Source organism: Manacus vitellinus, unplaced genomic scaffold (assembly GCF_001715985.3).
Source record: "Manacus vitellinus isolate BGI_N305 unplaced genomic scaffold, ASM171598v3 scaffold_12_pilon, whole genome shotgun sequence".
Lineage (NCBI taxonomy): Eukaryota > Metazoa > Chordata > Aves > Passeriformes > Pipridae > Manacus > Manacus vitellinus.
Genome location: NW_021938949.1, coordinates 13,091,124 through 13,118,273, shown reverse-complemented (window position 1 = coordinate 13,118,273; position 27,150 = coordinate 13,091,124). Strand labels below are relative to the sequence as shown.

At 39.3% G+C, this 27,150-nt stretch overlaps 1 protein-coding gene across 2 annotated transcripts; it reads right to left on the bottom strand.

The window, feature by feature from the left end:
* ZC3H7A (zinc finger CCCH-type containing 7A) lies at positions 1-25,880 on the bottom strand. Of its 2 annotated transcripts, none has more exons than XM_018067455.2 (23): positions 25,632-25,874; positions 21,108-21,211; positions 19,884-19,923; positions 18,906-19,103; positions 18,262-18,420; positions 16,508-16,588; positions 16,385-16,426; positions 15,535-15,562; positions 14,737-15,017; positions 12,843-13,050; positions 11,881-11,945; positions 10,974-11,166; positions 9,189-9,350; positions 8,458-8,654; positions 8,129-8,226; positions 6,951-7,132; positions 6,357-6,433; positions 5,702-5,835; positions 5,215-5,320; positions 4,662-4,770; positions 3,682-3,815; positions 3,168-3,331; positions 1-2,012 (listed from the first exon to the last, which is right to left on the bottom strand). In XM_018067455.2, the coding sequence occupies exons 2-23, from the start codon at positions 21,173-21,175 to the stop codon at positions 1,823-1,825; spliced, it is 2,916 nt and encodes a 971-aa protein (XP_017922944.2). In that variant the 5' UTR covers positions 21,176-21,211; positions 25,632-25,874; the 3' UTR covers positions 1-1,822. The 2 variants fall into 2 exon arrangements, 1 of the variants encoding a protein (XP_017922944.2); XR_001920032.2 differs by having other exon boundaries at positions 1,693-2,012; positions 3,682-3,831; positions 25,632-25,880.
* Positions 25,881-27,150: the final 1,270 nt, after the last annotated feature.

The following is a 27,150-nucleotide window of genomic DNA, read 5'->3' as shown; positions in this document are numbered from 1 at the left end:
TTACGGAACGAGGGTTTCATGTTTTAGTATTTTTTTTTTCCTAGAATTACTTCCAATGATTTACAGAGCACTTATACAATTAAACAATGAAAGCATAAAATTGAGAAAAAACAATTCAGAAAGGCACACGATACAATCAGGTTTTGTCACACAAATAACAGTGTCCACAGTACTCTTGTCTCACGCTCAGTTTATTACAAACAATGTAAAAAAAATCAGCACTGCAGCGGGTGGTATTTCAAGCACCGAGAGCTCGTTTGTCTGCATCCTGTACTCAAAGCACTGCAGCCCAGGCTGTGAGGAGCAGTCACTTCCCAAGATCCCCAAGCCATGACTGAAGCACAAGGTGTTGGGTTCATAGTTGTGCTTTCTGTGGAGGGACACAGCATCCATGTCGTGTATGGGTAACACCGAACTTTGGTTCAACACCTTTTACACATACACAATATCTGCTCAATGACTACATTCAATCTACTGAGGTCATTCTTAAAGCTCTTCTAATTATATAAGGTCAGCCAGGAACAGAGAAAAATACTCTTGAGAGGAGGGAGAAAAAAAAAAAGAAACCTAGCTTTAGCTATTTTGAATGAGTGACCGAGAACAGCTTAGTTGGGGGGGGGAAGGAACTCAGCAAACACACAAAGAAAGCTGAAAGCAGTTTATCTGCAGAGAAGCCAAAACACAACAGAAGCTCCAGTTACTGTAAAGCCCAAAGGCTCTTCAGTCAGGAGTCACCTCAGCCCCTGAATGGTTTTTCCATGTCCTATGCTCTGCAGGAAAGGCAATGGGAAGCACCATCCACCTTGCAGCTGAGGCAGTGCCTCATGCCCACGTCCAAGGACTGAAAACGTGTCCCAGCACCACATAGCTCCAAACTGCTTGTCTACATTGCAAGTTATTGGCCACTTTTGTTACTGCAGTGATGCCATGAGCTAATGACGATACAGAAAACCGCAAACAAGCAGCGAGCGACACAAATACCAACTGAGTAAACTTTTAGCTACATGTGCTCAAGCTTTTGCTAACTGGCAAATCATTGTCTGTTTGTACAAAAAATCTAAATCCTGAGAGGCTACATGCAGAAAACAGCTTTGTGTAAAGTTCTCTTTATTACAGGCAACATTAGTCCATACAATAATACACAATACTGACATACAAGTGTAATCTTTCAAAATCATCATTTAAACAGCAAAGACCAAGAAACAGAATTTTAACTACTTCATTTTCAAAAATTAATACTTTTTTCCTCCCAAGATCCTTTTTCAGTAAATTATATTGAAACATACAAATAGAGAAAAAATACCCATTCAACATATATTGTAGTTAAATGGTTATTTTGTTTAAAATCTTTAATAAGAAAATCCTTTTTAGCAACCTACATATAGATAAGTAGCAAACTTTGTTTTAAACAAATCCTCTCCATTAAAAGATCTGAAGAATTTTCATCCATCATTTTCTTAGCTCATAACACTCTGTTTTGCAATACCTTGATACCTTGAAGATTTTCAACTGAAGGTCTGAGACTAGGGGGCTTCCTAGATATTATAACCACTCTTCCCCCCTTCTATTTCCTAACTTTCTGTCCAACAGAAGGTGAGTAAGCACATAATACTTCAGATTTTTTTTAATCACCACTCTGTTTCATGAGAGCATAGACAGGTCTGCTCAATCCCCCTAAATCTACTATACTTTGCTGTTCAGGAGGAACAATATATGCCAATAAAAGCAGAAAACCTGCAGCTTTTCTGTCACATGCTTTTGATTATTGTCAAATTTTCTGGTTTATGCTTCCAGCTGATAACATGTATGTGTCATCTCTGTATTAGTTTAAATCTTTAAACAAAAAACTATATTTTCCAAAATCATTATCACTGGGAGCAATCAAGTGGTCTTTTCTTGCTTTGCTGAGCTTCATTCTTAAAACTTGTCTTCGTTCTTCCCACTCACGGAGTTCAGCATTTCCATGGGCAAATTTACAGTTGTTTCCTTCAGTGCAAGTACCAGCAATATATCTGTTAAGACAGATTTTAAATAGTGTTTTCATAGAGTTATCGTGATCACTATTTTGTCTAGATTTTCTTCAGATCATGTTTTTCAAATACACATATTAAGGACAAAAAAACACTTGGAAGAGTATTTACTTTTAAAGTGATACTAACTCTGTTTACATTTGATTGCATTTTACAGAGGACAAGACATAGCTCTTTTCTTTCTGTCCTTCATGTTCCTATTTTACTGAGTCATTTAATGCTTGAAACTTTCAAATTCATATTAATGAATACCTTATCATTTAACTCACTAAGCTAAAGAACTACTATTGATAAAAAATCCAACTAATTAATCCTTGTTAACTAAATGTGATTTTAGAATACTCAGTACAATTTGGCATGCCAGTTTGTATTCACTTTACACTGCATATTCGAGGTCTGCTATGTTCAAAACACCAAATACATTTAGAATATTACTTAAAAATTGAGCAAAGGGGAGTGTGAGCTTCCATGCAAAGACTGCAAATGAAAAATAACTGTGCAATTTCTCAAGATCTCTAAGGCACTCAAAACTGAATAACAATTCAGCAAACTGAACCTTTAACTCCAGAATGCCAAAGCTTTTTGCCTTCCAAAAAGATTCCAACGGTGGAAAGAATTTTCAACAGATTTACAAAAAAGTCTTCTGCAGGCAGGTAAACAGGCTGCATTTAAGAATTAAAGGGAGCAGCAAAACATACAACCAACGCTGAGGAAAACCAACAGGTCTTAGAAGTTCTCTTCAACACATTCATAAATGATTTCTAATAACAAATACTCGATTTTAACAAATTTGGTTTGATGCCAACATTTCTACTTGCCTTAGAGCTCCAGTGTCACTGCCCAGCAAGGCACTGTTCCTGTGCTCTACAGGTAATTAATATGCAGCTGCCTAAGTAAACTTGTAATAATACCAACAATATTCATTTCACACAGCTGCCATGAACCTGCAACTCCACAATCAGGCACCTTGTCACTCCCTGAGTTCTCAAGTACGTTAAAATACCGTTAATTACTTAATTTCTTGTTGAAAGATGTATGCAAAGCAACAAATACTAGAAACTTTGTCAAAACCAGTAACTGCCTTAATTATTTAAACTGTCATTTGTCATCATTTTTGCCATCTTAAAAACCACATACCTATCACAAATGCTAAAATATCCAGTTGGAAAGCGATACTGCCAGCAGTTTTGATCATCCTCAGTGTGGAAAACCTTCTCTTTATGCTTTTCAGAAGAAATGTGACCCTGCCATTGCTTCTCACTATTACAGTTCTTCCCACACATCCAACAATGAAAATCCACCTGTTTTACAAGGAATTTGAAAATAGAACATTGAGAATTCAATGATTTAAGCACAGAAATGCTCCTAATACATTTTGAATGCTCTATCTTGGTCTGAAAATTGTTGTTTACCTAAAGAGATATAGTTATTTAAACAGTCACCTGAAGTTTATGATCTCCACTGGCTTTAGAAGAACTGCCTCACAGTGTCAGTGAGTGTTTGCATTTAGTGTAGCTAGCAATGGACTAGGGAAGCACCAAGAAAATGATGGCAACAACATTAAGTTACTGACTGGGGCGAAAAAAAACAAACAAAAAACCCCAAAAAACCCCACATGGTTGGATTTAGGATTATAGCTTTGATTACTTACCGTGACTTCAGCATAGTCAGTTGGCATGTGAATTTGCTTCCCATTTTCTTTGTTTGCCTGAGCAGCTGTATCATCTCCTTTTTCTGGTTTTTGACTTTTTAGCCATATGTCATACAACTGCTCCAAGTCTTGAACTAATGAGAGCAGAAGCTAAAATAAGTAATTAGCAATTAAGGCAAGAGTTTGAGAACACTAGATAAATGACTGAGTTTGCAAAGCTTAATTCAGTCCCCACCTATGGTAAGAAGAAAAAAAGGAAGGAAACAAATGTAGACAGTTACACAGTTTAGAGATTAAGAGCCAAGAGCAACAGGAGTCTCTGGCTACTTACCAAGACCCTGCTCTGCCTATAGGGAGGAAAGCAAGACCTGTTTCTGAACAGGGACCCAGATAACAACTGTGCCACTGTGTATCGATACCTGAATTTCAAAGTACTAATATAACATGTGCTACAGTTTTTGGTAAATTTACTCTGCTTTCTTGCAGAACAGGATCTGATCATTTGTGTCATTTTTACTTCTGATTTTTAATGATTTCCCCCAGTCACACTAATGGGATAACAAGTCTGCAACAGAAAGTGAATGATAATTCCCAGTAAATACATCTGGGCGGGGCTGTTCCACAAAGAGCTTTCCCCACTATGTTTTCAACAAAATCCATGTGTGCACACATGGCAATATAAAGTACAAACCCCAAACAATATTGCTGCAAGGATCAATACACTATTCTAAGACATCTAAAAAAGTGATAGAAACTATTGTTAAAAAATCAAGCAACATCAAGCAACAAATATACAATACAGCTATTTTTTATTTAATACTGATTTTGAATACCCAGTCTGGGTTTATTAAAATTAAAAGGGCACTTGCAAGGTTTACTACAAAAGACAGTGAAAGAAAGTAGATTAAAAAATAATTGAAATACAAGAATGAAAAGCAGAACAGTTGGATTTACATGTTAGAATGGACTCTTCTACTTACTGCTGTTCTCCTTCATATAGGTCCACATCTCTCTCTCCTCAGGACTGTGAGCAAATGAGCAGTTTCCATCATACTGACATTTCTTGCCTGAAGCAATATGATTGCACAACTGGAACATGAATTAAAAAAAAAAATTCTTATGAATATAAAGTAAAATGGATGCTAGTAGAATTTTTTTTTCAGCCTTGGCTAATGTTTCCCCTTCCAGTCAGACATTTATATCACACGAAAAATAAAATCATATTTATTTTATAAAAAAGTCATTTCTTGGAATTAGAAAAAACAAACTGCTGGAAACAAGTATTATGACTGCTTTTTGCCTCCTATCACATTACCAGACCACAGAGATATATAAATTACTTCAGAATTATTTACTTCCTCTCATGAGAAAGGGCTTCAGTAGTAACATGTGAGATCAGGGTTTTCTGAGGCTGAACTTAGAAACACCATGTACATATTCCCACCAACTCCCACGGGAATTCCTGCACAACTGATGAAACCAACCCCATTACTCTGTTTTCTTAACCAAAACCTTAGTTTTATGTTAACATACATCAAATTGCAGAGGCACTTGTTTCTTTGCAGGAAGAGGACGGATGGTCATCCACTTCTTCCGCTCATTAGACATTACGAGCACCACACGGCGATCTTTGGTCCACCTGAAAACCAGACACATTCAGGGAAAGAAAATACAGTTAAAAAAAGCCCCCCACTGTGTGCAGAGAAGCAGAACCAGGAGAGCTCAGAAAGGTTCTTTACAAAGCTTTCGCCGTATATTTGAGGTTTAACTAAGTTCTACTGAAACTTGGCTGAAACGGATCATTCAAAAATAAAACCAAAACCCAAATAACAAAACACTTTTGGAGCCACCAAAGTGTTTCTCAGTACCAATTACTGACATGCCACAAAGAGATGGCTGTTCTACTTCAATATATTTTGGTTTTTTAATTCCTTGTATGACTCTAAGAAGCAAAAAAGTTTCCCAAAAGAGGTTTTAAACGGCTGAAAAATCAGAAGTTTCACTGCTTGATCTTACTTACGGGTGTCTGGCCTTTGCACTACAATATTTTTTGTTTCTGTCTGGCTCATTAACTTGACCGTTTCTCCAGCACTGACCACAAACAAACTTCATCTTCAAATTAAGTGATCCATATTTCATTTGGTTCCCAAGAATCTTAAGCCAAAAAAAGAACAACAACAGTAAAAGGTATTTTGCATCTGCAAAGAAATCCATACATAATTATGAATCACCCCCTACAGCACAAGTTTGCAACACATGTTGGGAAGCAGGTATTACTGCATGCCTTGTCATTTCAAACTAGACATTTCTTAACACATGCATTTTTTATTTAACTTATTTCTGATTTAGGTGTATGTACCCCGAAGTTGTGGTAATACACACAAACTATACACATAAAAGTCCTCCATATGAAAAAGATAATTGCCCTATGGCAGCTGACTTTGAAATTATGTTTCACATTCCACCTACAACAGAATAAGCAAAGCAAAAAAGGAATTGCATAGCAGCAAAGCAGGCATTTTAGTCTAAGTGAAGTAAGTTGAAGAAAGTCTACACTGAAAGAGATTATCTGGAAATCATTAAAAAAAAGTAATTTCTAAAATAAACTCCATACATTAAAAAAGAATTATCACCGGAGTCACTGCAGAACCAGTTGAATGGAAAAATGAAAATACCTGTGATCCATGTGCACTAGCTTCCATGTTCTGCCAGTATTTCTTTGATTCCTGAACAATAGTATCATGTGAAATACCTGAAAAGGAAGGGGGAAAAGTGCTTGAGTACTTATGACTGTTGTAGCATTACAGACACGCTCAAACTGGAATGAAACTGCAGCCTCAAAGCTTTTATCTGTTTTGATATATTGTATAAATATACACCCTCGTGTATGTGTGTATATCATGGATATACATTTACATCCATACACACAAATGTATATACTGAAGGATATCACGAGGGCCTCCAAAACAGAAATATTGTATGTATCATCACACGGAGAAGCAGACAAGTTTTTTAAATTACAGATTGCTCACATAAGTGAAGGTGCATCTTTGAGTAGTCGTTTAAACATAACATACTAAACCTGTCGTGACCATGTAATCATAAAAACTGCATTGTATTATGGACCACAGAAAAGCTCTCCAAAACCCAAGCTGATAGACACCAGATTGCTCCTGCCTGCTTCCTGCCCTGATCCCAAGCTGCTGATTTCCCAGGGAGTCGAGACAAGGAAGGAGCGGCAAGACAATAAAGAGTAAAGCAAAACATACCTGTTTCCTTTTGCATTATCCAGACTTTAAGCTCCACCAGACTGTGAGCATAAAAGCATTTATCCTCTCGCAAGCAGCCATAATGCACCTCGTGTCTGCACAGGTCAAGCTGACACCGGAGTTGGAAAGGGCGGATTTTGGAATATTTCACCATAGTTTCTCGCAAACTGTGGACAAGGCACCTGTTTGGAAAACAGCCAGTTTTAGATATTTCTTAAAATGACCATCCCTCATGACAGATTATTCAAAAATGTCTTTTAAACGCTTTTTATTTGAAAGGGGAAAGTCAAAACAGTTTCCAGGAGGAGGCCACATCTCTGGGTCATTTCTAGGCCGAGTAAGCAAACATCGTGGAACAGCTCCTGTGAAATCCAGAGGTCCCTCTTCTGCAAAGCATTACTGAATTCAATCCAACTGCATCACTGGTTTCCCAGAGGGGAAGCATATCTTGTCCACTCTGAAGTACATATCCTGATCTAATTACTAACATAATACTTATTCTTTTGTAGAACACCATTAAAGACAGAGGTGATGCACTGCAGTAACAGCCCAGCTCTTGGAGCTGCAATATAGGGAACTGGAGTGCAAACAAAGCAATTCAAATGCTCCCACTTAGGTATCCCTCATATAAAAATGTAAGTCTCTTAATTCTCCAAAATTTACTTAATACTATTACAACAATAAGAACTTTGTTAACTTAAATTATTCTTTAAAGACACTTTCCTCACACTGTTTTTTATAATCAACAGAGTTAAGGACTGTGGTCTATTTCATTCATTGCAATCAAGGTAAATCTGTTCTTAACTGAGTTAAAACTGCAGCAAAATAAGCAAAGTAGATCAAAGAAAGAGAAAACTTACAAATTCCTATATTAATTTAACATCATACATCTACTTACATCAGTGCAGCTCACCAGCTATTAAACTGACACCAAAACCCATAAGATTCAAAGACAAGGGTGGGCCCCTCATGAATCACTGATAAAGAAACAGTTCACTTTAGTTTAGTTACATGAGTCAACCCTTGTTTTGTAAGTCTGTCTTGCCTATGCTGCCAAGCATTACAGGCAGTTAGCAGAGAAGTCAATCAACAGATAAGAAATGAAAGTCAATATGCAAAACTGCCCTAAAGCCTTTACTTTTAATTTGAAACTTATAGAGATGGTATTTCAAACATACTTGTTATCTTCAAAGTCATGCATAGCAGGGTGAGAACAAGAAGATGAGTTATCCTTGTTCCTTTTGCTTATTATTCTGGGTTTGTGATCAAAACATTTCTGGAATACAAAAAAAATACTTATACAGTATGTATTGCATACATTTCAAAATATACCTTACCTCAAAGATTTTAACAGATACTTCATCTAGTCTCTAATGTAAAGCTAGTCAGGTTATTACTGAACATCCATGTCAAAATTTACAAAACAGGCATGAACCAAAGCATTTCTTTCCGGGTAATTTTAGCATCTATCGTAATTTTTATTGTGTTATTAGAAATCAGGCAGCACCTCACAAAGAAACATAAATAATCCATGATGTTCCTGCAGAAGGCGGGACACAGTCAAGCTGATCTTTGCACTCCCTCCAAACAGAGCCTCTCTGCTGAAGGCTCCTTTGCGCTCCAGCGTCCACACGTCGATCTCCTCTTGGCAGTAGGCAAACGTGCAGTGACCTGGGTACCTGCACTCCTCTTCAGCAGCAACATCTGAAATGCCAACATCAACTGTGACACTGCTTTTGGAAAGACTTTTATTGGAAATTCATCTTGAAGCTTCCACCAGCTCCGTTTCAAATGTTTTTAGTGAAGAAGTCCTGTACATCAGTTTTACATGGGTCACAACTATCCTGTACCAGTCTAAGGCAACAATGCAGAAAACCCAGAATGCCCTGTGCTTAAACTAAGCTGCTCATTAATCCACAAGTCATCATAAGTAGAGGTTCATACTGCAAAAGTCCAAGAGAAAATGCTTTTTTGTTGCTCTTTTTAAGAGCAATCGCCCGGCACTTGAAAGCAAAATTATTCACGATGAAGAACAGCACAGGAGTACAGTGCATGTTCTCTAAATAACCACATTAACAGTCAAAATAGGGCTCTCCTTTGATATTATAAACAACCCTGAACTTCCTTCTCCACCTCCCACGAGCAAGAATAAAACTTCATTCTATACCTCACTATGGAGAAGCTGAACTACATTACTGTGAGTGGAGGCATTAACATTTTCCTCTCTGTAACACATACCTTTACATATATGATATGGTCCCACATACTGTGTCTTTGTTGGCCTTGGACGTATTTTTTTCCATGATTTATCTTCTGAGTTTTTTATTCTGCCAATTAAAATATCCTTCTTACATTTATGTTCTAAATTGGGATGGTAAGCGTAATCCAATAATTTAGGACCTGAAACAATCACAGAAAATTGCTTGTATTTGCACAAGTTGCAGCAAATGGTAACATTTCCATACACACACTGGCACAGAAGCCCAAAAGCAAAGTACATGAACACACTGAACAGAATTCCTACTTGCACCAGCAGCTCTGAAGAACCAAAAGTCATTACCCATCATGTTGAGCAGAATAGAAAAAAACCCGAATACTTACAAAAGGACCAGTCTCAGCAAGAAAATACTCACAAGTTATTCTACATTTGGGGAGGGATGCTGTGTTACAACCTGAAGATTACTTTGAGACAGCAAATTGCTGCATTTTTTTCCAATTCCAAAGTATACATTCCCATAACACCAGTTTAAAACTTAAATTGCTTACTTATAATAAGTCAATGCAGATGAATTCCAATGATCAGCAAATGGCTCTCTTAACCTTCAACTTTTATTTTATTAGAACAGGGACTATGCTCAGAGACAAAACACACTCTGTAAGAAGTACACACATGCCAAAAAGAGAAGTGCCAATCCCAGAACTTTGTGATTTTGGAAACAAAAATAAGCCTAGCTTTAAACTCTGTCTTTAGGACGATGCCAAATGAAGACATCAGGGAGAGAGTCTGAAGATGAGCAATGCTCAGTGAATTTTGCTGTTTATGAGACTGAAAAAACCAGAGTATGACCCAGTTTCTCTGACAAGATGATGATGGAACAGTACAATTTCAAAAGGTAGTAAAAGCAGGAGACACTTAAAGGCTTTGATAGAGATGGAAAGAAACAGAGGAAGTAGATATGTTGACACAAAAAGTGAAGCTAGGAACATGCTAAGTATTTTCACAAATATTTTATAGCTCCTGCTTTTATAAGAATGTGTCCTATGGTTTTTCAAACATCACTTCATGGATTTTTCTTGTAAAAATAATTTTAAACTAATACAGAAGTTCTTAATGTGCAATAGTCATCCCCTAAATGTCTCGATGCAATTCTTTATTAGTGTATCAATGTCAATTATGCCTATAAACACAATGCTTATATTTAAGATTAGTCTTAATAAAAGCTATTGCCTTTAAAATATGGCTCTGTTTAACAGCAACAGCCCAGGCCTAAAAGATTAGTTGTATTAAAGACCAATACTGGTTAGGCTCCTTTGAGTCAATACAGTGGAGTTAATTATTACCAAGGTTTGGAAGCCTCACGATTATCATTTAGAATTAGTTTGAAAGAACGATAAAACAGATGGGATGTGAAGGTTACCAGGTACTTTGAACTGCAGTTCAATTCCCCATTGCCAATCAGAGAGAGTATTGCAAGTTTTGAGCAAAGGTGTCACTCTTCACAGTACCCTGGGGTTTGGGAGGAAAGCGAATACAGGATGAGAATGACCTCACACACAGGCTGGGGAGAGCGTGTGGGGATGTGGGGTGGGTTTAGGAATCAAGAATCTATTAGGACAAGAAAGAAAGACAAGAAGAAAGAAGATAAAAGTGGTTGAAATATTTTAGCAGTCACAAGACAGTGCTACATCTGCAAAGAACGAGTCAGGATTAACATGGTTTAGAAGCCAACGGTGGTTTATTATGAACATTTCAGCTTTTTAATTTTAAAGAAATCAAACCAATCGAGTCCAAAAGGCCCTTACCTTTTTTGACAAAACATAACTGGCAGGCCTGTCTTAGCTCATGTGTGCCTTCCAATGGGTTTCTTCCCCCAAGTGCTGAAGATACAGGTATATTAGCAGTTGTACTGCTAAAAACATTTGAAAAGTCATTTCTAGTTTGGCCTGCAAGTCCCATGTAATTTTCGGACCCAAACAAACTATTAGGACCATTTATCTGTTGAAAGAAAGTATATTTTACTTGATCCAAATAATTTAGTTATCTACAATTCAAATTTAACCTACTAAAATTATTCTTCAAAGCATAAAAAGACTACCACAAAAAGATTGTACTATAACCTTAAACACACGTCTAAGAAGGGACATGGAAATTTTACAAAGGCTGTTTACACAGCACAGACTAAGCATAAAACAATACCCAAGCAGGTACAGGGAGAACAGCCCTTTTCAGGCTAATTATTACCCCATCCTGGCTCATAGGGGTGTCACCCTTCCCCATGTAATCAGTGCCAGCAGCACAACTGAAAATACACAGTATGACAGAGAGCAGAGAGATTTCCAGACACAAGGTGGTATCTGCTCTGTTCCTGTACTAGGACAGTTCTTCAGGCACTCAGATCAGAAGAGATTTTAGACTGGTTATTTTACAGCTCAACAGTATTTTACAGCAACTTCCTCAGAAGGGAAAAGGGGCTGTGACAGTATTCAAAATTTGCGTATATAAAACAACCTCTGTAAATTTTTTCTTGTGTTTAGTTACTGCTGCTGTGAGCTCCAGTGCTACTGTTCTCCAAGCCAGAATCCTATTTTAACACTAAAAGTGCCTTTTTATTAAAAATAGAAACTTCAACTGTAAAAATTCGGATCTATGCAAAGCCTCCAAGGTGTTAACATTTGAACTGATGTGAAAGAAAACATGAAAAATACGTACAAACAATGGGGAATTATTGCTGCTAAGTGTTGGTGTTCCATCTCTAGAAGCTGAACTTGAGATGTCTAGAGGAAAATCAAGAAGTTTTAATTATACCAGTTCCCCAGAACATCCCATGCAAAAAATTATTTATCATTCCTGAGAAGCATCAAAGGTTTTCTGACAAACACCAAAGTTGGGGGTTTTTTTGCTATGATAAGTTTTTTTCAATTATGTAAAAGTTCCTTGTAAACATCTGGGCTGAAAAATTACTATCAGTAGTAGCTTTGCAGGCAGATACTGAAGCAATCTGAAGATACTTGTGCAGTACAAAAAGGGTAGTGAGATAAGAAATACCTGATATGAAAGAATGAGGTGAAAGAGGGTTAAGAGGATTCTTCTATTTTAAGTTTTATTTTGTAACTCTGGCTTCTTTCTAAAGACAACATGATCCTGTAACACTGGTAATTAGAGACAAAACTCTATTTTATCTCTTCTAGTTCACTGACTATTTATATCTTATTTCACATACCTGATTTCACTACATAATTATAGTCCTTATGGTTTGAATCTGGTATCTTTTCAGAGTACATAGCTGTATTACCCTTTTTGTAACTCTTGTTTATTGCCAAATCATGACAAAAGGTTTAAGCTGCAAGAACATCTTTGTTTAAAAAAAATGTTTGAAAGAATACTCTTTCTTCTTTAAACTCATTCACCTGAAACAAATAAAGTTATACAACAGATATAGAAAAACCGAACAGAGGGAGCTTGGACAATGCTTACACAGACCCCAAGGAAACAAAAGTTTTATGTATAAATTCTGGTGTACAACCAACACTCAAAAACTGTTAGCAGAGATGAAATGTTAAGTGTTAAATACTACTGAATAGTTGTGAAAACTCATTTGTTAAAAAGAAAAGCCAGTTGGCTCGTGCACAACTCTCATCATAAAAGGTTAAATATTGAGGCTTGTTTCTTACCTCTTTTTGGGTCACTGATTGAAAAGGTGCTTAAAGGTGAACAAAAGTTTTCCAGTGAAGAAGCCAAAGGCTGTGAAAAGATTTCTGAAAGAGAAGGTGAAGGAACAAATCCTGCACTAACTGGCAGCGTCCCCAGCAAAGAGGCAGAGAAAGGAACACTAGGAGCTACACTCCCTGCAGGAATAGGTCCTCTGGCTCCTGTAGTTTGCTGGAAAAAAAATAAATTTAAGAATTGTGTTCACACCCAGCAAAAAAACCCTCAAGAACACAAATCTGCCACAGTATTTCTTTTAGTAAGGTTTGTGCAAAATTTTTATAAACCTACTGAAAAACATCAATGAAAGGCACACTACTGTACTGCAAGAGCTACCCAAAAGAATACCCAAACCCTAAACAATGCCCTAGTGTAAGGCATTATCCATGGATCAATCACTTCAAAGGTTTAGTTACCAAACCTTTACTAACTTACTAACAGATTTGGATTTTTTTATCCATCAGATCAGAGTTGAATTTCCAAATTACATTAAAAACACAAAGTGAAGACTGGGAAGAGACAGAAATGAACATTATTTTCTTCTAACTAAAGAGAACATAATTCAAACTGTAGTACAGCAAAGAGTCAAGAATTAGTTTTGAAATAAATCCCCGGATACAATCCAATGGTAACACATTCTGCAAAGGCCAGGTCATCTTCTTTCCCCCAGGAAAAACAACTTATCCTTCTGTAAACCCTTAGGAAGGACATGCCAAGTGGGGAAGTTTCCCCTCCCTTCCTCCTGCCATTCCTGGAGGTTGACCAAGTAGGTCTGCACAGAGTCTGGCCCATGTGAAACTCCCTCTGTTCCCCAACTTATCAGTCTACAACTCCCTCAGGATTCCACACTCCACAAGCCTGGAGTTTGTCTTGGAAGACTGCATTTCCTCCTGGATTTCACTATGGCAAACTGCCTAGGATGTGCTAAAAACAATTACTTTCTACGTTTTCAAAATCCTTTCTGAAACACAAAGTGCATAAACCGGAAAATGAGAAGCCCGAGCATTTCTGATTTGAAGATTTGCAACCCTATATCCACAGGTGACTGAGGAATTAAAATCACAACTAATTAAAGAACTGAATATGCCACAGCCTCGTTTAACACACTTTATAACATTTAACAGCAATACTAGTGCAATACAAAATAAATACTCCAAATGACTGGCAGGGCCACAGCAGGGAGCCAGTAACTGCTAACAAGTTCAGACATCTCTGCTCAACTATCAGAGCTCTCATTTTGACTGACAATTGAGGAACACTGTTCTGTTCTAGGGCTGGAATGATGGTGTAATTAGGAACAACATTTCATATAACTAAATTTCTTTAATATCTCTTCTAAAAATATATAAAAGTCTCCTGATGGACTATTTCTGTTCAGCCAGGAGGTGGAATCTGGACAGAGCTCTGATTGCAGAGATACCAGTGAGAGTCCCAGAAGGCCACAGCCCAAGTACTTCTGTCCTGCAAAGCTATTTGCTTGTTTAACTATAGTTTCTACAGCTACAGGGTGAGCACTCCAACACACTCTTAATGTTCTAAGCGGGGTTATTTGCACAAAAACACCCAAAAAAACCACACTAGCCCAGACTTCAAGTGTTCAATTCACTTTTCACAGTACTTCCTCTAAGTAGTAGTAGTAGTAGTAGTAGTAGTAGCTAATAGTATTTCTGCAGTAGTACTAGTCCTGATATCTCTACAGCCACATTTACAAGAATCTGCATCTGAAAAATAAAAAAATCAACCTATGTACAAATACAGCTCCATGTAACCAGGAAAGGTAACACACACTTCACCACTTGCCCACTTGATAAAAATACAAGATCCCACTCATAGAAGAAAACAGACAAAAAAAAGTCTTACCATTACACTTTCATCTGGATCAGGCACAGAATCAAGTAATTCATCAAGTTCTTCCCCAATAATTATATCTCCATCTCCACAATCTAAACATGCTTCTGGCATAGGGAAAGAAACATTCCCTCCATTGGCCAACACTGCAGAAGGCAAAGGGACCTTTTCCATTTGAAGAGGCATAACAGCAGATAGAGATGGTACAGGAACTGGTGATACTTTAGACACTTCAGAAACAAAGTTTGATGAAGAAGCAGCAGGAACCATCTCTTGCTTCTGGTCAGATAAATCTGAAACAGGTAAGATGGGAACGACTGGAAACTTTGTTCAAAGATGTGAAAAGATCTTGCATAACTTTTACCCTGACAGTGTGGAGGGTGAGGGAGTGAAGAAATGTGAAGAAGGAAAACCACATTAAATGTTTTTAGCTGCCATCAGCTTCCAGTTCATGTGCACCTATGGCTCAGTGTTTATCTATCACTCAAACTAAGAAAAACAGGAAAGGTTACAGATCTGATACTTTACTAAATCTTTGGCATATTCTCCCTCCCTGTTCTTCCAAGTCAAAAAGAACAGTATGGAAATGGTCGCTACAGGAGCAGCTACAATCATATTAAGTTGAGGAGACCAAAAGGAAATTTGCTCAGCCACTTAAATATACAGTTTTAGAGATAAGCAGATCAGACTTTTTACCACAGAACTCTCAAATGACAAGATGAATTTTCTTCAGACGTTTCCTAACAAATACAATGAGATATGTGTGGCATATTTAGCTTCCTAGCATTGGTACTGTAACACCAGACTCACCTAACTCAATATCTTCTACAGAAGAATTCTGTAAGCAAGAAAAAAAAAAAAACCTCTCAGCACTTTGCACAAAAGCCATTTGAACTTTTCAAATACATATTTACAATGAAGAAAGTAAGGTCTAAAATGCAGATTTCATAAAATCTGAAATTTATGAACTCTAATGCAATTTAAGGGTCAAATAATGTTTTAGATAAAGCATCCATTTGCAGACTGAAATCCACTCACAGTATCACTAAAAATTTGCAGCCAACCAACAAAAGTAAGAATGATACTTCAGGGAATGAAAGAGTCTAAATGGTATCTTAAATGAGCTGTTCCTACGTTTCCCCATTCATTTACAGCTAAATTGTCTATATTCCTGTGAAAGAAGTCTGTAAGATAAAAATTAACTCCTCTTCATTTCTGCCATTCAGACACATTACAAGGAGCAAGACAAATGCAAGTTTAGCTGCTAATGAAGGTCAAATTTGGACAAATCCATATAGTAAAAGAGATTTTATCCCAGCAACCTTCATTTTGATAATTGTCAATATGTAAAATAAAAAATAAGCATATTAACTATGCTCTTGCCTCAAGACATTAAAAGTAAATATATGCATTGCACTGGATTTAATATTTTAGATAACATTGATTCTACCAAGATAACTTGAATGATAACATTATGTCCCAGTCTGCCATAATATACAGCAAAACTGAACACAAAGATCAACAGAACCCTAAAGACCAAGATAACAGCATCTCATATAAAATGTCAATAGCACCATTTTTCCTTTATCATGGTGAAATATGAAACAATTATTCCCTGTAGTTTACAGAGACAGTTTCCCTGGACCATGTAAAACCTTACCTGAGTTGATAAATCATTAGAAACTGAATTTGAGGAGGGTGGCTGCAAAGAAAAGATACTTTCATTAAACACAACCGTGACACCAAGAGAGGGAAACCTTACTGTAAAATGTTAAAATCTTACCTTGGCTCTTACATATGCTTTCCTTATTTTTAACCCTAGTTTTTGAGCTAGTTCTTGGGTAAGCTTAATCACACTTTCATCCTAAAAGACATAAATAAAATTTCATCATTTACATGTACTGTCATGTAGCCAGGACATCTGTTTACATCTCAGTCTATATTCTGCAAGATCCTGTATGCAGGGTGTCTCTTAATTCAGCTTTATTCTTTCACAAACACATGGGACTAAAACCTAAACATGAAAAATAAAGCTACCCTCAAGCAAAAGTCACTCCAACACTTGGAATTTAAAAAGAAAAGGACAGAAAATGAACAGTATCCTTTTCCCCTATTTATTGGTATTTAAAATAAAGATTTTTCCAAAACAAGAGAAATTCAGAGAAGTGTTTTGTTGGGGGTTTTTTTTGTGGGTGAGTATTTTTCTTTTTATTTGAGGAGGGTGTTTGTTCTTTGAGGGGATGGGGTTTTATTTTATCATTTTAACACAAATTGAGGGCCACATTCCTGATTAACATATTAACTACTACATGACACTGATGAATATTTAATGAGAACTCTGTATTTTGGGAGTAATTGCACCACACAACCAGAAAAGTTGAGTTAAAAACATATTTCCCTTTGTCCTATAGTCACAATAGCTATCCATTGAAATTATTTTAAGATTTAGTATTCAGATCATGTCCCACAGCTAGAAAAAGCTATTTATAAAACTTACATAAAGGCATATCAACCTTAAGCAAAAACATTCAGATCTGGAGGTGCAAAGTGAGGATCCAAAGTCCAAAGTTACACATTCAGATAAAGTGCTTGTGTCTTTGGAAACAAAACTGAAACCTTCTCTATATCAAGAGGCAAACCTACGCTCCCCAGTTTGTCTGCTCATGTCACTGTCACTTTGATGGGGAAAGGTGAAAAAGCAGCAAGTCAGTATTCTGTCCTGTGATCACTCTATTTTGAGCAAAGCATGCAAAGCTTCCAGCAGCATTTCAGTTCAAATCAGGGATGCATTTCTGCAGTGAAACCTCTCCAGCAGCCCCACTCGCAGCATTTCGGGTTGCATCGTGAAGGGTCTGAGAGCCACATCAGACTAGTTTTGGATGTCACTAAATTGAAAGTCCTGCAGGAATTGTCTTGATGCACCCCAACTCTTAAAAAATAACAAAGAAATAAAACAAAAAAACCCCCAACCCAACCACACAAACAACCACAGATAGCAGACCTCAGAGGACCAGGATTTCAGTTACAGATCATCTCCTGTAGCACACACTGCTGCTAACACAGCCCCAGCCCAAGAGCAGAGGTGCACAGCAAGGCATTCACATGGAAGACAAGAATGTTACTAAAGGCTTGGAAAGCTGAAATGCAGTTACCAAAAGAATCAATACAGTACATTCTAATTATGGGGGGTTTCTCTTCACATCGTAGAGAATTTTAAACGAAGAATTCAGCGGTTCTAGTGCTTGTTGCAAACATTCATGGCACTTGAGCCCCACTGCAAAGTGACTTATTTCTTTTGCTGAAAGTTAACACAACAAACTGAGCTTGGGGACTATAATCTCTGCTCTCAGTTTTCATTTCCACAAGAAATAATGCTTAGAGGAATAAAAAATATTTTACTCCATTAAAAAAAACCCAAACCAACAGAAAGAACTTCAGTGGTCTTGATATATTATCTGTTTCAAGAATATCTGTTTCAAATGATGTAATATCTGTTTCAAACCTTTAAAAATAATCATCAATATATAATTTACCCACCTGTGGCACAGCAAGAGAACATTTTGCTACAGCATCATAAGCCTTCTTATACCTTCCCAGCTCATTCAAAGCTTTTGCTTTCCTATAGAGAGCTCTGAAATTGTTTTCATTCAATCTTAATGCTATCTCACAGTCTTCTAGAACTTTTTCATGCAATCCCTAGGAGAAGGAAAAAGAAAAAAAACCACCACTAATCAGAACTATTATCATTGAAATAATGAATTTAGCCTGTATTAGATGAAGGTACTGAAATACTGTAAGACATTCACCAAGGCTGCATTTATGAGTTTTGCTCAGTCACCAACTTAGGCAACTAAAAACAGGCAGGGCCATCATTTATGTAAAATCCACCAGCAGTTACAAAGACAATTTAGCTTTTTCAGAAGAGCCATCTTGTTCTGCAGAGAAAGCAGCAGACTCAGGTGCAATCAGCAGTATAAATAGATAAAAACACTGTTCCATCAAATTCCAGTATGACTCTTATGCTAATATTCTAGTATTAGTAACTAAAAATACCTCAATCATACTTCTAAAAAGCAGAATTTAAAGAATGTGCCAACGTGATGATTTGAAATGTGTCAATCTTCAAAGCACTCTTTAAACTTTCTGGGTCTTCCCACAGCCAGTTTGGACCAGGAGCTTACCATGTTTGAAAAACACGCTATCCTGTTCACGTGCAGCTTCTCTAAAACATCATCAGAAACGTGGATTTCTTCAGAATTAGCATAATCAGCAATGTTTATAGCTTCTGTGTAATGGCTCAGTGATCCCCTCCAGTCACCCTCCCGATACACGTCATTTCCTTCATTAAAAAGGTTTCTAACGAGGTCTCGTATAAATAACTGGAACAGAGAAAAGCAACACTCGTCAACAGCAGTTTGTTGGTTTTCTTCCACGCTTCCAAATAAATTTTTAAATAAAAGAAATTACACTTGTAGCCTCACGGAATCAAAGTGAAATGCAAAACTTTTGGCCGTATTGGTATTTTTCTTCTGACATTTCCCAAGACAATCTCAAAGATGTTTATATATCTATATATCTACATCTATATCTATATATATATATGTTCCATACATTCTTTCAGCAAGCAGCAGCCATAGCAACTGGCAAAGCAGAAGGGCTGCTTTTGCACAGCAAAAGGATTTTTTAATCTAAAATGTGAACAACTGCATTTTATCTAATATGTTCTCAAATCCAACGAAACCACCTACTATTGGATTAAGAACTAAGAGGATGAGTTTGAAAATACAAGCCAAACTCATAAGACATACAGAAACAAAACATGTTCTGAAGGTGTATGTGAGTGAAGTCCTTTAATCTCACTTTTGCTGTGCTACTCTTAACTTTACTTAGAATAGCACACTGTTTTATTCAATTAATGTCCCAAATTTATTCCCAACACTAGGAGAGAAAGACTTCATCTAAACTTCTGTATGAGTGAATTCAGCACCCCCAAATATCTGAATATAATAATGTTAGTAGTCTTCCAGTTCCCATACTAAGACTTTCTAAATTACCATTCATACTATATCACTAATTAAAGAATGACTAAAACCAAGAGTAACTGTACTAAGATAGGTCCATGTTAAAAACCCTTCTGGCAATTAAAGTAATTTCATTACCTCATATTGTTCTTGCGTCCCTGGATAGGGCAAAGTAGATCTAGAAAAAAAAACCACAAACTTTATTTATTATACATATTGCTTAAAAGACAATCCCACTGGAGAATGCTGGGTCTCACTAAAAGCAGCCTCTCTTCCTCCAACAGGCAAATCTCTAAATTTTGCCTACAGCCTGCCCTGAACAAGGAAGGGAGCTGTGGATGAGTTCTGATTAAAAAACTGTGCTTTCTTATTACTAAAGACTCACTTTCTGTTAAAGTTACAAACTCAACTCTGCTCTTCAAAATGTATTAAGGCTCTGAATGATTTGAGAGTTTTAGACATCAGTGTTGTTTGATTAAAAACGATTTCCTTCCTCTCCTCCACTGTGCAGAACCAGATTATACATGAGGAGAACTGCAATCTTCTTGTAAGTATTATAAAATGACAAATTATCTGTCACAAGAACACATCAATTTTAATTAAGTCATACCAATGACACTACAGCAATTTTAAGAGATCTTTTGTATGACATGCAACAGAGACTTTCTCTAGCACAAAAAAAAAGAGGTATTTATTTCTACCTTTTCAGGGAGAAAAATTGGAACCCTTTCCTTTTCCATATAGGTTAAGTGAGATTCTGTTTCTAAATAATTCTTAAATGCTCAGTTTTCTTTTTTTCTTTTTTTTTCCCCTTCTTTCTCTAAGAATGCCTTATGTGAACAATGAACTAGTGTGAAATTTCACAATGATTTTAATATAATCAGGATCTTCAAAAGAATTTGGCATTGACACAAATGAAAGTTAACTACTAAGATGATTTTTCATCAGGTTACTTTTCAGCTCCAGAGAGCTGAAACACTTAGGTAGTGGTTAGCAAACCCATCCCTTTCAGTAGCAACCCAGTCTTAGTGCAGCTATTCTTAAGTGGAAGGTGAATTTTCAGGCTAACAACATTTTCCACTCACAAAAAAAGATTAAAGGCTGATTTTTCTCAAAGACAGAAAAGGAATAACCTCCCACCTTCAATCTGCTGTGTTTAGGAACAAAGAGGGGTTCTGTCTTTTCTTTAAGACTGCTCCCCATTTAACATGTTAGTGTTTGCAAGTACTCTGAGGAGAAACTCAGGTCCTTCTCCTGTCTCTGCTGGTGCTACACTAAAAGGACCTTCCCAGAGCTTTCCATCTCATATATATGTATATAGAGGTGAATAAGCATACAAGAATAAAAACCACAAAACCATACTCTATAAACTGGAGTCCTTTCTTAATGTCCTGTTGTCTAGTGCTTCTCTCTTCCGACACATTGGACATGTTATCCTGAACATCCACTTTTCGGATATGCCACTCCTCAAAAAGGAAGAGAGATAAATGGCTGTTATAATATGTAACAGTTTGCACTTGGCCCAGAAGGATCCAATCTCACATCAACACTGAGTCCATCAGACAAAGGTGACACTGCACCACCACAGCTGCAGAGAACACATCCAAGAAAACCCTAATGGACACTGAAGTGCCCCCGGCGATCCAGGGAGAAGCCCCAGGTCAGAACCAACACTCTGGTCAGTGCCCAGTTACACAACATTCCTACAGAAAACCCTTCTTCCAGCTTCTAATTCATCTTTGGTTTCCACTTATCTACTCCAGATGAGGCAAAGTCATGTCAGTGAAGCTCCACCAGACTACAGGCACAGCTTGAATGCATTACTGCTCCACCCAGCTGGAGGTCCACACTGGGCCCTCTTCACAGCTTCACAGTTCTTTTATTTGCTTGTTGAAGTAGAAATAAAAATAATCTCGAGATCCTGGTGTATTTATTAATAAAACCCAAACTGATGAGAAAACTACCAGTAAGTCTAATTCTAGAGCCTCTCATCATGACCCCACCACTGAAGTGTAATTAGAAGCAAACACTACTGCTTTAATAATATTTACCAGCTGACCAAGGTGAAAGCACTGGACACTTGACCAGTAGCAAAACTACCTACTTCACTTGAAAAACTGAATTACTTCAATGTAATTCCACATCATCAGCTCGACATTTCAATTTAATTCGTCTGAAACAGTGATTTTTTTTTCTTTGTGTCTTTAATTTGCTGGATTTACAAATACCTCAGTTAAACAAGCTAAAATGATCTGTATAACCCTCAGGATAAGGCTATTTGAAGTGTGCAGTCACAGCATGTGAGCTGTGTAGTTAGCTATTAGTCCTCTAAATTAACAACTGACAATGTAATACCTTGCCACTCAATCTGGACAAGTATTAAGAGCAGCTTTACTAATTTCAAGCAACCCCAAAACTCCACCCCAATTTGTGAAGAAATGAAAAAAGTCCAGCACTGTAACAACTGCATTTATTTATCACCTCCAGCATAAACATTAAAGAATGACACACTGAACTTGAGAACGTGCAGATCCAATTTCTCCACAACAATAAAGCTCATGGAAATGTTACAAACTGGCACCCCATATAAAAGAATAGTGAGCAAGTGATGAGCATATGTGAGTGCTGAAATTTATTATTTGAAGCAGTTTTCTATTTTTTTTCCCTCTCATTTGCATCCAAAAGATATTCAGGCAAAACTTATCTTTTCTTAAAATACTTTGACAGTCACATTGCCCCAATATTTGATGATTTTGCAGAAGACTTAAAATTGTTTAAGATAGCACCTGTGACAGTATCTCTTTCACACAAATTATCCTTAGACCCTCTCAACCAGAAACACATTAGACTCAGTTATATACAAGGCAAATAACAATCATGTTTTGACTTTTAATGTCATCCATCCACTTTCCAAGATAAAAAACACCACCTACTTAGCAACAGCTCTCCTCCATTTGCAGGGACAGAACTTAAAACAAGTAAACATATGTACTTACATACATTTAAACAGTCTAAATGCTGCTTTGTAGCTTGTAACTATTACCAGAAAAGCAAAACCTGTACTGTTGCTTTACTCTTTGTGCAATTCCCTGAAAGGTACAAGCTAAAGGAAGAAAAAAAATAGTATGTGAGCTGAAGGAAAAAAAAAAAAAAGAAAGCAGACTAATGTATCAGTAATTAAGGTCAGAGGCAGAACTGATTGTTGCATTAAATACAACTGCCTATGTGGCCATGACAAGCTCCATTTACTAAACCTAGTAGAGATAAAAAAAAAAAAAAAGAGCTGCCTAAATCCAAACATGTTAAAGAACAATTCATACTGTTTCATCTTTATCACAGGCTTCGACTCATCCTGTTTCACAGAAGCCAAGTGACAGAAAGTCCACTGCCAGGAGCCAATGACACCTTCTGTGACAGATGCTGGTCCAGCCACACAAACAGGGGATAGGAAGGAGAAGAGGTTTGTGCCAGCTGAGGGGGACAGGAATCCCTCCACTTCTGTTACACAAAGCCACTTATGCCTCTCATCGGTTCTTTGCTTTCCTTCCAGCACAAGGCAAGACAGCTCCCTTGTGTTCTGTATTTTGGCACTTCTGAGGCATTCAAGATACATTTTAAAGAACATTCCCAATATTTAGCATGTGCCACGTGCCACGTTCAGGCACAAGGGCTTTGAATGCAACAATTGCCAGATTATCTTGCAAAGCCAAGACTGATCTGTAGAACACAAGTGAATAAACTCAAACAGAATGTAGAGAACTGAGTTTTTCTGCAGAAAGAATAGAGGCCTTGGTTATTCTAAAAAGCAAGGTCACACTGTGTAAAGCTTGTCCAGAGAACAAGCATCTACAGTTTGCCATGCACACAAGTTCCCCCAGTTGAAAATCCAGTCCCAAAGGACAGAACTGGGCAGGACTGATCCTTTCTCCTGCTGCACAAATTCAGCTGATCACTTATTTGGAGATAAATTGAGAACAGCAGAAAAATGCATAACATAATTCAGGGACCAGAACTACCACCCCTGGGAATTAATAACCTTCAGCTGACCAAATAACTCAGTTATTGTTTGTTATAGACATTCACGGCTCCAGCTATTGCAAATATTTCAAACAAGTATTCTCTGCACCTTAAATGCTAAAAACAACTGGAAGCCAGTGGTCCTTGCTGCACTTCCCTCTCCACAGAGCTAAAACTTCAAAAACAAGTGCAGTGTATAGATGTGTTCTTTTAAGATAGAGGAGAGTATCCTCTTGCCATGCATCACTGAGTTCACTATTAACACAATTACTGGGTTGCAGAAATCTCAAATTGGATCTTTGTACAGTACAAAGCACATTGAAATTTTTATCATGATTGCTGTTGATAGATCTCTATCAGCCTCAATGGTTCAGCTGAATTATGAACCCTGACAGGGGTGCAAGCCTAGTGGAAATCACTGCGAACAAAGAGACCTCTTTCTGTAACATCAGCCTTTCCTACAGAGTCAGAAGGTAACAAACCCAAAATATTAAATCCACTCAGTCAGAAATTATCTACACCATCCTAGATCAAAACTTCAGAAAGAAGCTGTGAAAGCAGAAGCCTGTGTATAAAATAAAACCACAAACAGTTCACCAGTGTTTCCATATAGGAAAACTGCACTCCAGAGGAGAGAAGTTACACCCTGGGTCCTAGAATAAAGGGGACACTGCAGAGAGAAGAGTAAGATTGAAACAGAACAGCAGGAGTAAATACATGACCAAAAGGCAGGCAGTATAAATCCCTTTCACCTATCAGAAGTAAAAGCCTCTCTCTGCTGGTACCTCCTGCACCAGCAGCAGCAGTAGTAATAAGCATAATGCATTCAGGCAGCTGGATCCAAAAGCTATTTACATGTAATTCCCACCCCAGGGGCACAGGGAAGCAGGCCTGTGCCTTGGCAGAGGCAAGTGGGAAGTGGCACAAATGCAGCTACACCCAAACTGCTTCCTAGAGAGATGCCACTGAGACGAACATCTCCACTACCACCAGCTCCAACCCAGCCAAGAATCCACCTGCCCATCAAGCACCTGCCCATCACAGAATAAGCCTGACCCAAAGCAGACTTGTCAAAGCCATTTTATTGCCCAGCCTAACCCTCTGACAGTCTGAACACGTAATTACAGATAATAAACGACAGTGCAAACTAAAGCATGCCTTACAGAGATTGAAAACTGCTCACCAGACTTGGACTGGCACCAAAATAAGGAAGGCAAAATAGAAATCTTAACGCAAAATCTTTATAGAAACAGCTTCCTCACACAGCAAAAGTACAAAAGATTTTATGTTCATGTTCATGCATCACTGGGTTGTTATATAAGAGACTTCAAGCATGCAAGATGATGGGGGAGAAACAGGAAAAACAGTAAACAACACACGTTCCAACAGCTGAGTTAACTCCTCTGCTTCATCTAATACTTCTGCTCACAATCACAGAACTCTGTTATGTCAGCTCAAAAAGCCACTTAATAACAACAGTTTTTATTTCTGAAAAGAGAAACGAACTTTTCTGTATTCAAAAGGAAATACCTGAATAAAGTGGAACTGAATATATAGCAATGGTTTAACACCTATTCATTCCCTGCTCTTTATTTACCTTCAGTATTTAGTTGCATCTCCTCCCACTCGCTCCCTACCCACAAAATAATAAGATACTGTTCGAGGTTTGCTTTCAATTTTCACTGCTTTGTTACATTTTTTCTTAAATTCACGTAAGAAACAAGAGAGAACAAAGACGCTTTGTGAAGTCACTTCATTTCCCCAGCAGGAAAATTAAGGAGCAGGGCTGGAAGACTTCGATTTACAGTTCCTTCAGATATTTTAATACAGAACAGATCCAAAAAACAAGCCGAAGAAGGAGCATCTTACCAACAAATCCAGATCCACCCCCAGGATTTACACCGAGATGACCTTTGCTAACCAACTCTGACGACCGCAATCGACAATATCTGAGTTTCGCTGCCTGTTTTGTTTCTGGGGTCGGTTTGGTTTTGGCGTTCTTTTCCACTTCCTGCAATACAGTTCTGACTTTCCGCACCAGAACACCCCGGGCCGCCCGAGCACCGAGCGCGGGGCACGGCTGCCCCGGGCCGGGGGGGGACAGAAATCACCGCGCTGCTGCTTTAGCGCCCAAACCCGCACAGTGCCATCGCGGGGGGCCGCGGGCACGGGCCGGGCCCGGCCGCTGTTCAGTGCTCGGCCGCCGGGGTTTGGTTCCAAGCCCCGGAGCAAAGCGAGCGCTCCCGCCCCGCCGCTCTCGCTCCCCCCGGGCGCGGCCCGCCCGCCGCCTTTGTTCGCCGCGGGGCCGCTCCCAGGGCCCGCCCGGCGGCACCGCCGGGGGGACACACGGCCGACCCGCGCCGCGCCTTCGCGGGGCGCGGCGGCGCACCGCGGGGACGGGGCGGGCGGAGCGGCCTCCCCCGCCCGACGCGGGTGGCGCGCGCTCGCCGGGGGCGGAGGGTCCGGACGGCGGCGTGCCTGTCTGTGAGTGGTGTGTCACGATCGTGTCCCCCGACCTTACTGCTCGTAGAGGCCGGCGGCAGCGCAGGGGAGGGGGCGGGCGGGGGTGGTGCTGACAGCGGCGGCGCGGCACGGGAACGGCGAGAGCGGCGGTGAGCGCCTCCCCGCGCGCCGCCGCCCCCGCGCGGCCCCTGCTGGCGGGAGGCGCGGGTGCAGCCCCGGGGTGGGACCCGGCCTGGGCTCGGGCCGCGCGGGCTTGCATTGGCCACTCCGCGCGCGCTTGGGGATCGGCGCTCTGATTGGTTGCCGGCTGGGAAGCGCTTTGCTGCTGATTGGGGCTGGTCTTGCCTTATGGACCCCGCCCCCCCGCCCGTTTCCCCCAGCGGGCCGGAGAGCGCCTATCAGAGCGCTCCGTGCGAAGCGGTGCCGGGTTGGGTGGGTGTCGACAGCAAGACGAAGGAGCCCCCGTCGGCCGGAGGCCGCCGCTCCGGACGCGGGGCGCTGGCCCTTTAGGCTTCCTGTTGACTCTCCCGGAAAGCCGCTACATTGGGCAGCGCGCTGCGGGAAAGCCGTTTCCCGCCAGTGACGTACGCAGCTGGCGGAGGGGGCGGGGCCCTGAGCGGGGGCGGAGCCCTGGGCGCTGAGGGCTGGCCAGGGCTGAGCTCAGCGGTGAGAGGCGTTTGTGAGCCCGGGACATCGAAAACCTTATGTTGGAACTCACAAAATACGTGTCTGAAAACGCTTTTGCCCGATAACAGCCCCTCAGCGAGCAGGCGGCAGAAGGGACGCTGTGCTGTCATTCCCTTCTCAGCGGCAGGGGGGGGCGGGGACACCTTCCCTGGGACCCCCAATAACCACCATCCCTGGTCGGGCAGTGTGTCCCACACACCGTGCCACGGAACGGCCGCTTTGCAGCTCCCTGCAGTGC